This window comes from Pteropus alecto, unplaced genomic scaffold, assembly GCF_000325575.1.
Source record: "Pteropus alecto unplaced genomic scaffold, ASM32557v1 scaffold127, whole genome shotgun sequence".
NCBI lineage: Eukaryota > Metazoa > Chordata > Mammalia > Chiroptera > Pteropodidae > Pteropus > Pteropus alecto.
This window is the reverse complement of record NW_006440646.1, coordinates 254,671-266,354: the sequence shown is the minus strand read 5'-3', so window position 1 is coordinate 266,354 and position 11,684 is coordinate 254,671. Positions and strand designations below refer to the sequence as shown.

General features: G+C 42.9%; 1 protein-coding gene and 1 long non-coding RNA gene across 4 annotated transcripts in view; both read right to left on the bottom strand.

The window, feature by feature from the left end:
* RAI14 (retinoic acid induced 14) overlaps positions 1–11,684 on the bottom strand; it is a 129,101-nt gene that overhangs the window by 45,918 nt on the left and 71,499 nt on the right. For all 3 annotated transcript variants that reach the window (XM_025050960.1, XM_015593962.2, XM_015593964.2), the window contains exon 3: positions 4,465–4,595. In XM_025050960.1, coding sequence (XP_024906728.1) covers positions 4,465–4,595 — 131 coding nt within the window. The remainder of the gene's footprint in view (positions 1–4,464; positions 4,596–11,684) is intronic.
* On the bottom strand, positions 3,966–4,468 carry LOC107196096. The gene is made up of 2 exons (XR_001517418.2): positions 4,329–4,468; positions 3,966–4,240 (listed from the first exon to the last, which is right to left on the bottom strand). It is a non-coding gene; the product is annotated as an uncharacterized LOC107196096 (long non-coding RNA).

Genomic DNA, 11,684 nt, shown 5'->3' with positions numbered 1-11,684 from the left:
CCCAAGTTAATTCGCCCTTAATTTACTCATGAGATTTTACCAGCAAAAAGAGTATTTTCTCCATGAGAAACATCCTGAAAAGTCACTCCCACAGATACGGACTAAAGGACTCTTCTGTGCTTGAAAGAGAGGAAAAGATCAGCCCAACAGCACTAATCACATAATCTTTGTCCTCAGGGAGCTTACTGTGCTGTACGGAATTCAAGTCTTTTAGAAAACGAAGATTTTTCTTAAGCTCTCGAGTCTTTTCTGTTGGTGCTCCTGTTCTTTTGACATAAGAAAATACATCATCTTCTAAATTAAGATTGTAGTAGTTCAAAGGGAAGAAAAAAATCACAAAAGAACTAAGAACATCAGAGAGGAAGGCACTCTGGACTGGACATAGGACCTGTGCAAACATCTGGACCTTCTTACGCAAGGGGTGGGCAGGAAGCAGACAGCCTCACCACCGGTAGAAGGCAGTGTGGGGACACTGAACTCAGTACGTGCAGGGCCAGTGGGGAGACCCTTGAAAGTCAAACAGGACTCTAGGTTATAAGGCAATCTGGGGACACTGCACTACTGAGCAAAATAACAAAATGGGTTTAACAAAAGCTAACTAGAACATAGGCCTCCAGCCTATTTTTGATATGGAGGTGGATAAATCAAAGGGTAAGCCCAAACTAGCAAGCAGAGAATGAGGTCAAGTATTGTCAAGGGCCTAACTTTCAAGTGTGTGATCTGGCCTTACCCTTTGGAGACAAATGCAAAACACTGTACATATCTCCACAATCAAATGCTGGCCCTGCAAGCCCCACAGGACTGCTGGGGCCAAGGGCTCTAGCAGACGGGACACGCTGGGTTGGTCTGTCATGGATTCAGAACCACTCCTAGGAATTCACCAGTTCACGTGCTACCAAACCAAATGCACATGGAAAGAATAGGAACAAAAACAGAAAAGTCTACACAGCTTGAGAAAAATCTTCAAGTGTGAGGGAGACACACGTACACTCAGCAGGATCGCACAGATGGAACTAACTCAAATATACATGTGCAGACTGGCACAGGCAAGAGGGCTGAAGCCCGGAGACTCACACTGCTCGGGGCTCATTGTGATAACAGAACCCCTGGCCTTGCATTGCTTCATGACACCAAAAGGACAGGAAAAATGGTTTCCAACCCACAGACCCCGGCTCCGTCTGCATACCAAGACCATTAGATTTGGATTAAAATATGAAGCCGGATAGATTTAAGTCTATGTTACCTTTGAAAATTAAATTATTGTAGTTATCAGTTAATAACTTTAATCATCAAAAGGAAAATTCCAAGCAGAAAAATTAAATGTTAACAGATGGTTACTTATGGAAAATCCTGCACTGAAAAAATGATTATCTTCTTTCTTCCTTTTATATACAGTTCCCCTTTCTACGTAAGTGTAACTGAAGGAAAAAATGGTGGACTTATATGTGCAAAGGTAGACATGTTAGAACTGCTTCTAGAGTTAACGCAGGAAAAGCTGTATCACGTGGGCCTAAGTTTTATTATCTGCAAAATGAAGGTGGTGATGTTTATATAACTACTGCGTGCATTTCTACTGTTAAAGGAGAATAAGATAAACTGATTCACGCTACGAGGATGAACTTTGAAACCATTATGCTAAGTGAAAGAAGCCAGAGACAAAGGGCCCCATATTGTATGATTCCACTTATATTAAATATCTGGAATAGGCAAATTCATAGAGACAGAAAGCAGATTAGTAGCTGGCAGGGGGAGCGGAAGGGGAGGTTGGGGAGTATCACTGCTTAAAGGGTACCGGGTTTCATTTGAGATGATGAAACATTTCTGAAAATAGAAAATAATGATGGTTGTATAACATTGTAAAAGTGCTTAATGCCACTTTTTCAGTGCAGGATACTCTACTATGGTTTAAATGATAACTTTGATGTTATGTCTATTTTACCAAATAAAAAAGGAGCGAGAATAGAAAATAACATTCTGACCATGTACTCTATACATAATAAATATCTTATTAACAGAAGTTATAAATTTTTAAGCCGATCATAACTGTGGCTAAGTTGCTAATCTAAATTTTCTATTTTCATTTTAGTGGGCACGTCTCGGACAAAACTATCATAAACCATTCTGTCTCCTTTCTCTAACGTGGCTATAAAAGGTTGTTTTGTGCAGACACCTACAAAGCTGGACTGGGAGGAGTAGGAGCCAAGAAAGCTGTATTGTGGTACAAGAAGTAGTCCAAAAGCACCATATCTACCACCAAAAATCTTAAGACAGGAGTGTGGCCTCTGCCACCGCTCTGGTAGCACTGACTTCACCTGTGACATCATGGGAAAAGGTTAATTCGCTCACTCATCAAATGCTTTTTGAGTATCTACTACAAGCCGAGCAGTGGGCTAGATAATGTAATTATAACACTGTGAAATTACAATCCCTTCTATCAAGGAAATTTCAATGTAGAAGGCAAGAGGGATATGAACTAAAAATTACAAGAGGTTGAGAAGGCAATTGACTCAACGTAATATCAGCCAATAACCAAAGCCCGCCTACTATTGGGAGTCCTGACTATAAGTTACCATTTTAACTGTAGTAGAATATACGTTTCAGTGGCATTAAGTACATTCACAATGTTGTGCAAGAGTTCACTAGATTTTGACCCTGTGCCTCACACCTGAGAGACGGGCCTTTGCAAAGGTAAAGTCAAACTGCGGCTGATGGGGAGAGTTCAACCTGAGGGCTTTGGCAGAGGACCGGCCCAGCCCCTAGAGGACCAGACTCTGATCTGAGAGAGAACACCTCCCTCTGCCCTCTGTGAACCAATTAGCCTGGTCCCTAGACAAGCCCAGTCCCTTAAGCTATCTTGTGGTTCCCACAACAATAGGGTTGGTGGCTATGCTATGGGATCCAATGGGTGTCAGGAAGAGGGTTTAATTGGCAAAATCTGTTAAAATGTGAGGCCCAATCTTCTGAAAGTTTACCCTTTATCCTTACTACCTATCCTTCACTCCAGAGTCAATCTAGTTTCTAGATGATAGTTCTCTGGTGAAACCTACATGGGACATTAAAAAGTATTAGTTCCTGGGCCTCCCCACAGACCTGATGATACAGAATATCTGGGGTGAGCATGGCATCAATATTTTCTTAAAGCACTCCTGGTGATTTTTATGCTGGCAGGATTGAGAACTACTCATCTGGGAAAAAAAAGGGAAGGGACCTGGCTTTACCAAGTGCCTGCTATGGACTGGGTACTGTGCTAGCTCCGAACATACAGTATCTATATCTAGAGCTGTAGGTGTCCCTCCCATATCCTCTTGGACTTGTTCTGGCCATAAGCATATGGCTCCTCTGAGAAACACTCAACCTTAGAGGGACAAGAGATCAAGGATAGATACCTCAGTTTCCATCCCTCGGGTGAAATAACTCTGAGACATACTTTAAACCTGGGGTAAGCAAATTAGTCCTGTGAGGGCCCAGACAGTTAATATGTTAGGCATTATGGACCATATAGTCTTTCTCTTGACTACTCAAATTTGTCTTTGCAGTGCAGAAGCAGCCATGGCACAGAGTTGGTCAACTCCTGCTCTAATTCCCAGAGGTTCTCAGTGGGAATGAGTTCCATCCAGTTGTAGTAACCTGTTAATAACATGCTGTATAGACTTCATTCTCTTACTATGTGTACTTCCTAGGATCACCGGCTAGAGAAACTACTTGCACTCAAATCCTTGCCTCTTGGTGTGCTTCTAGGGCCACCCAACCTACTTCAGTATCGTGTTTTAAACTCAAAACTACTCCAGCGGTTGAATATTACCATCTCCATTTTACAGTGAAGAAATTGAGATTCAAGGACTACAAAACTCATAAGGAAGAGAGTCCAGATTAGAAGCCTCTTTGCCTCCAAAGTCAATGATCCCTCTACACAACCAGAGGAGAGATGGATACAAACAAATAAACCACACACGCACATACACATAAACACTTAATCAAATATGTAGTTTTAATTATGCGAGCAAGAGAACCACATACGGCAAATCATAAGGCAAAATTTATACTACTCATATAATTACTGAGCTATGTTAAGGGAGGGGTTTAAAAAGAAATAATAATATACGTAGTAAGGTTTGAGGGTTGTGAAAAAGTTACTCTTATTTTTTATGCTGTTTCTAATCTGGGATAGAATTCATGTCTTGCCTATCAACGGGCTATGATCCTGGTGCTACGTCTTCTCTGCTGAAATCTTCATTTATGCCTGGAAACAAACACAGCCACTCAAGGGAAAGCTCGATGTATAATTTGAAACTTGCAGAGAAAGGAACTAGATTAGAATAACCTCTTACCTATTTTAACCTGGGGCTAGGAGGATAGTAATTTCTCAGAGTCCCCTGAAAGGCACTTGTGAAGGTCCCCTATGGACCCTAAGGAGTCCAGAGAACCCAGGGCTGGCACAGTTAGCAACCAATCTTTTTAGCTTACGCGGTCTTGCCCTCGTTGTCCTGTTTGGTGGCACTGGCCCCCTTCTTGCCCAGCAGCGAGGCCACCTTCTCCACGTCTCCATTCTCCACTGCCTGCAGCAGGCGGTCATCATTCTTGTTCCACTCATTGGTCTGTGGAGCAAAGGGGAGACACAGAGTCAGTGGACGACGGCAGGGGCCACGGCCATACTGACCGGCAGGCCCTCGTTTTCCTAGCTCCCCACCCTCCCCTCCCATCGCTCAAATCGAAATCTTCCCTCAAATGGGCACTTTAAAAATACCTCCCCCTTCACCGTCGTGGCACTCAAGAAGGCCGGTTTCCCAAAAGGAAACATCAGCAGTTCAATGAAGCAGCGCTGGTCACCAAGCTCGGAAATAAAGTCACTTCTTTTAACTGAAGTTGGGAAGATGAAGTAACTTACCTTAAAGACCTCGAGGCCAGTTTACACATTAGCTTATTTCTAGCTAAACTCAACAGCTGGCTTCTCAGGACACCGGCCTTTGACCTGTTCCACAGCTCACTGGGCCAACGGTATTACAGAATCAAACTGGCCAATGGCTCAAGGTTACCTGAGAGTTTATACACACACAATTCTCTGCCTGCTTTTATTGCCACTCTCTCTGGCCTGCTGACTGGGCCCTGATTTTTGAGCTGCATACTGGTTTTAAGTCGTTGTCCAGGCTACCGATTCAACAAACTATATCACCAGACACAAAACTACTTCCTGAACATCAAAGAGCTTTGAGCAAAGTCTCCACCACTGCCAACCCCCAGCCCCAACAGAGCACTTATGCAAACCACAGTAACAGTAAAGCTTTCATGTGCACAAAATCTAGTTTTTCCTCTTATAAAGGAAATAGAGGATCTCTATATAAGAGGAAATGGGCTTTGAGTACAAGACTAGAAAGTTTCAAATGGGAAATGGCAGCAGTGAGCCATAGAAGGTTTTGGAGCAGAGGAGAGAATAAAGTCAGTGAGTGGAGAAGGGTCATTAGAAGGTGTATGAGGTGGATTAACGGGGAGAGAACCCATGGGTCACCTCCAGACCATCCCTAACTAAGTTTACCTTCTGGACCCTCTAGTTGTGGATAACACCACCCTGGAGAGTCCCCCTCCCTCTCCAAGCTTTCTACACATGTTTCCAGGACTCTCTGCTTCCTGCGGGCTCTGATAAAGCAGGAGTGGGTCTACTAGATGTCCTAGGCCTCCCTCCAACTCCTGCCTACTGGCAGGGCCTTAGAGAAAGCCACAGGCCATGAAGGAGTGAAGTAAGTGTGCCCAGGGCTCAAGTCATCGCTTCTCTGAGAGGCTCAGGATTGGACCGATCCCATTTCTCAGGACTGTTTCTTCTTGCGTTGGCCATCACTGAGTACAAGAGCGCAGGAAGAATGAGGTAGGTGTGAATGAAAATGAGAAACGTGTCTTCTAGGCCACATGAACTTGAAGTCCAGAACTCTAGATTGACACTTACATGTTATGAACTTTAAGTCACCTCCCCACACACAAAACAACCTTCTCTGTGCCTCAGTTTCCGAAGGCGTTGGACTGGGTGACTACTGTGATTCCTCTAAAGCTCAAAAAACTTAATCTGTAAAATGCTCCAAATCAGACTTTGCTAGGGATTGTTCTAGAACAGTACTGTCTGTGATAATGGAAATGTTCTGTATCTGCAATATCCAAACCTGTGGCCACTGGGCAGTGATTCTCAATCAGAGGTGATTCTGCCCCCTAGGGCACACGTGGCAATCTCCATAGACATTTTTGATGGTCATGACTGGGGAATGCTACTGGATTCTCCTAGGTGGAGGCCAGGTGCTGCGAAACATCCTACAATGCACAGGACAGCCCCTTCCCCACAACAAACAATTACCTGGCCCAAAATAGCGAGATCGCATTAGCCACATGTGGCTACTGAGCACTGGACATGTGTGTGGCTAGTGCAACTGAGGAACTAACTGTTAACTTTAATTTTAGACTTCAGTGCAGCTCTACATGACAGCTCTCTAAGTATTTTTAACAAAGTAAGAATGTGTCTGGGTCACTGTCATCCACACTCTCCTATAACCATCAATTTAATCACAAAGAAGATAGTAAGTCTTCAATTACAAATCAGGCTTCCTCTTGAAGGAGAATACGGTAAATAGACCGCCCCAGGAACGAGCATTTGTTTAGTAGAGTAGGAGGTTTTACTTAAAAACAAAATGTAGAAAAACCAAGAGACAGACTGCAGCTTATTTCCCTGATTGCATTTTTACAAGCCAAAACAAAACCAAAAAAGTTTATTGAAGTACATGTAAAACTCATGATTCCTATCTACATTATCCCAATACTACACTCTTAGTGTTGTCTTTTAAATCCTTCTCTGACTTAAACGGACCAAATTAAAACTGGATTGGGAAGATCAAAAGGATATAAAATCTCAGGGGACATGATTGAAAGTACTTAAGCAAAGAAAGACCACATGAAAGGATTTTCCTTTCCAGTGCTGCTAAGACACTCAACTCTCCAGGAGAGAGAAATCTGATTGCAGGGGTTCCCTAAAATTAGTTACATGTGGATATTTAGGGAATTCTATTTCTATAGGACATAACAAGAAAGATCCCCCCTCACCTGCTCTTTGGAAGACAAGGTCAAAGGCACATCCCTTGAGGTATAAAATTCTTCTCTTTCATCTAGTCTCTTCTCAATACACACCAGAAGTTTACTTTTCTCAGAGAGCAGATGAGGGGAAGAGAACATGGCTACCCACACACGAAGGTTTAATAAATATTATTAGCAACACCATTCAACCTGTGCGTGCTGCAGATGGAGTACAAGTAAGCACCAAGAAGAAAAAGGATGGGCTCTGTACATGTAGGCCTTAGAGTCGGAGCCAAGAGAACATTCAGAACAAACTGGGGAAACAGGGGCAAACCTAAAGAAGGACCTGCGGGAGAAAGCAGACCATCAGCTGGGAAATGAGGAGAGAAGGTAAGGGTTTTCGTCTTAAAAATTCTCACATTAAAATTCTCACGAGTATGCTAAAAGTAGAGGCCAAGAAGGGTCCCAAGTAGACCTCTAACTCAGGACTCCAGATTCTGAACAGTGAATCTTTCAAGGTGAAATGACATTACCCAGATCACGAGCCAGCAGAGCAGGGAGCCAACACTGATGTAACAGAGTGCTCTAGTCGGGCCAGGCCGACGGTTATACTTACAACTAGTTCCGCTCTACACAGCTGACCGTACCATGTTTCTTCCAGGAGCATGGCTTTCAAGATGCCATCACTTTCCTCTCCTAAACCCGTCCATGGAGATAATCCTTATATTTTCTCCAATATACTCTGTATCAAAACTTCCCTGGCCAAGCACAAGATGGGACAAAATAGATATTTAATAAACACCTTTAATGTCATTTCTCTTGAGAATCCAGAAGCATATTCCACTCCCCACCTCAATCCTCTGCTGAGTGGTACTAAATTGAAATCAAACATCAAAAGGAATCTTAAAGAACTATCTTGTCCAATCTATGGTTCAAAGGTAGTGTTGGTCAGATAAATAGGTTGTGATATTGTGGTACAATAAGAAATATACGTTTGTTCTTTGTCCCAGTTCCTAGCACAGAGCTCTTAAAACCCATGGAATTTCCTGAGTGATAGGGGTAGGAGGAACATCTTTTTCTTTTTTTATTCATAATAAGCCTCTTTCAACTTTACCTGAGTTTATGTTAATGAGGTGACTGATAGCTTCAGGATGGGGGCTGGTTGTCAGAGGAACCGACGACCACGGGATTACAACTTTCAGGTCCTGACTCAGACCTTCAGGAAGGGGAGAGGGGCTATAGCTTCAGGATGGGGGCTGGTTGTCAGAGGAACCGACCACGGGATTACAACTTTCAGGTCCTTACTCAGACCTTCAGGAAGGGGACAGGGGCTGGAGATTGAGTCACTCACCAATGGCTAATGATTTAATGGCTTTGTACTGGTCTCCACCGAGGTGCCGGGAAAGTGATGTGGAGAGAGATTGAGTCACTCACCAATGGCTAATGATTTAATCAACCATGGCTTTGTACTGGTCTCCACAAAAACTGCTAAACCACTCCTAAACCATGGGATTCAGACAGTTGCTGGGTTGGTGAACACACCGAGGTGCTGGGAAAGTGATGTGGAGAGGGCATGGACACATGCGTGCGCGCGCACACACACACACACACACACACACACACCCCATACCTTGCCCTGTGCATTTCTTCCATTTGGCTGATCCCAAGTTGTACCCTTTATAATAAACTAGTAATAATAAGTAAAGTGACTTCCTGAGTTCTATGAGCTGTTCTAGCAAATTATTGAAACTTAGGAGGGGATGGTGGGAACCCCCCGACTTTATAACTGATTGGTCAGAAGTAAGGTTGGCCCAGGACTTGAAATTGGCGTCTGAAATGGAGGCAGTCTTGTAGGACTGAGCCTTTAACCTGCGGGGTCTGATGTTAACTCCAGGTCATTAGTGTCAAATTTGAATTGAATCGCTGGACACCTTGTTGGTGGTAGGAGAGTTGGAGAATTGGTGGTTGACATGAAGAAAACCCCCCACACATTTGCTGTCAGAAGTGTTCTGTTTAAGAAGCAGACCATATGAAAGGTTGAGTCTGAAATGTTGCCATGACATCCCAAAGTAATTCACTCACCATCACGCAAACAACGAACATGCCCTCTCCCCACTTCCTGTGGAAATCCTCTCCTGTAACTGGCACGGTCTCCACAGGGCAGGCTTAGCTTTGCCCCCACACAAGGTTCCTCGTCCCCTATTAGTGGGTTAATCCAACATTTTTTTTTTAATGAAATAGAAAAAAACACACTATCTAAATAAGGTTAAATGTTTTCGTATGTGTGTCCTGGGTGATGATACAAAATATATATTTCTAATGGGAAATCACAATAGAAAACATTGGATGCCTCTACTTTAGAATACTCTGTCATCCCATCTACCTACGAAAGACTTTCTTCTAAACCCTAGCTCAAGCCCTGCAGGCTCAAGCCTTTCCTGGATATCTCCCTCTGCTTCTGCCCTCCATCATGTCAGTGTCCCAAAAGGAGCCACCTACTCATCTGACTGAAGCCCGCAGTCTAGACCCGATGAAGTACTGCATCCTGGCTTTTGTTCCTGAGCTCCCTGGGTGTGCTTGTTTTGTTCACGGATAACAGCCTTCATTTCTTACCCGTGAGATGCCTAAAATGCTCAGTATCTGTTGCTTATTTGAGCAGAAGTTTCTTCTTCTTGGTTAACCTAAATCCTCCCCAAATAAGCAAATATTTGGTCTTATTCATTTATAAAGCTCTCTCATTCTTTTTTACAAACAGCTATTCAATCTTCTCTCCAATTTTTTTATATGCTAAAAAAATCCAATGTTCTGAACTTTTCTACTCCCTTCACTTTTCTAAGGCCAGTTTTCCACAATATTGATCATGAGTACCCTTTCTCCTAATCACTTCACAACTAAGGAGCCAGCCCAGCTTCAGCAATTCATCAGGGTGACCCAGTGTCTCTCAGTTACCAGGCTCACCTGGGTACTTGCTAAATATGCAGACTCGCAGGCCGCATCCTGGAGATTCTGATCCCAGTGATCTGTGCTGGGGCCTTGGGCTGGTTTATATTCAAGTGCTCTCTGTCTTTCATTCTTCCTGAAAGTTTGGGGACAACTGGAACCCATACAGAAGCCAACCACAAGATCTCCTTGAAAGGATTTTCTTTCTTCGTGAGATATTAAGGAAGGGGGTGGGAGATGAGAAAAATTCTGCAGAACTAGACATTTTATCTCCTACAAATGCTTCATAAATATGAGACTTTACCGAGAAGTTGCATGTATAACCCTCAGTATAAGAATGTTAACAAAAGCATTGCTCACACTAGGCAAAATTTATAAATAATCAAATATTCAATAACATCAGATAATTACAATACAATCAAGCAATGGAATGAAAATGACCAACTTACAACTATGTGCAGCATGGATGGATATTCAAAATAGTATTGCTGAAAGACGCAAAACACACAAAAAATACAATAGTATGATTGTACGTATATAAAGATGAAATTGAGAAATATAGATCCATATTGCTTAGGGATACATGCATAGATGGTAAAACTATAAAGAAAAGCAAGGACATGGTTACCATAAGAGTGAGGATGGTAGTCAGGGGTGCGCATGTGGCATTTGATCAGAAAGGGACATCTAGGAGCATTCAAGGGTCCTGTGCTCTATTTTATGACCTGGTTAGTGGCTCCACATTCACTTGTGAGAAACTACATTATATTTTGTGCACATTTCTCTATATGTGATTTATTGCATGTGCACACACACAGAGTTCACTTTGGTCACATCAACACCACATCAAGTGCATTTCCATGGTTTGCATCCTCATCTCTAAAAGAAGGCAGCCTGGTAACAAAATCCGGTTCTTAGAAGGCCTCGAATCCCCGCCACCCCCACCCCAGGGAATCTGATGAAGTGATGATCTTTCCTCAGCATAAGATACATACACTCAAAAGCCTGCATACAATTTCAGAGGGTTCTCTTGCTTAAACCCTTACCCCCAGCCCATCCATTCGAACCCAAGTAAAGAAGGCTTGGTCTAGAAAAAAAAGAGACAGGCTTCACACTTTAGCACTTTTGAGCTGAAATTCCAGCTCCACTACCTCCCATTTAGGTGCTCACAAAGCAGGTCATCAGCATCTCTGGTCTCTAAATTCCTTATTTGTCAAATGGGGAGAATCTTACTTAATTGCAAATTATCCTGAGAATTAAACGCAATGCACATGAAGTGCCTGGCACTCAAAAAATGGTGATTATTATTGAATTGATGATCTGCACTCTTCCTTCCTGATTCATGCTCTGAATCTTTTAATATTTATGATTTAGGACTGGCAGACAGTCCATGACCCTTTGAGATGCAGAGGACGCCATAAGGCAAATTTAAATTTGCAAATTTTATACTATGCTCCTTTAAAGTCACATTTTAAAGGGCTCTAGAGAAAACATTCGCACACACAAAATTAACTATTTTATTGAATATGGCTGACTTTTCCAGGAGACTTGTTTAAACAGACGCTATTTCAACAGAGCACACTGGGCCACATTTGCAAGTTCAGGAAGCCATATGTTATGCTCCGGAGACGTGTGTAATGTGTCAGCTATGAAGGGCAGCGTGTGGGAAAGGCAGACCTTACCTTCAATGTGGGCTGCAA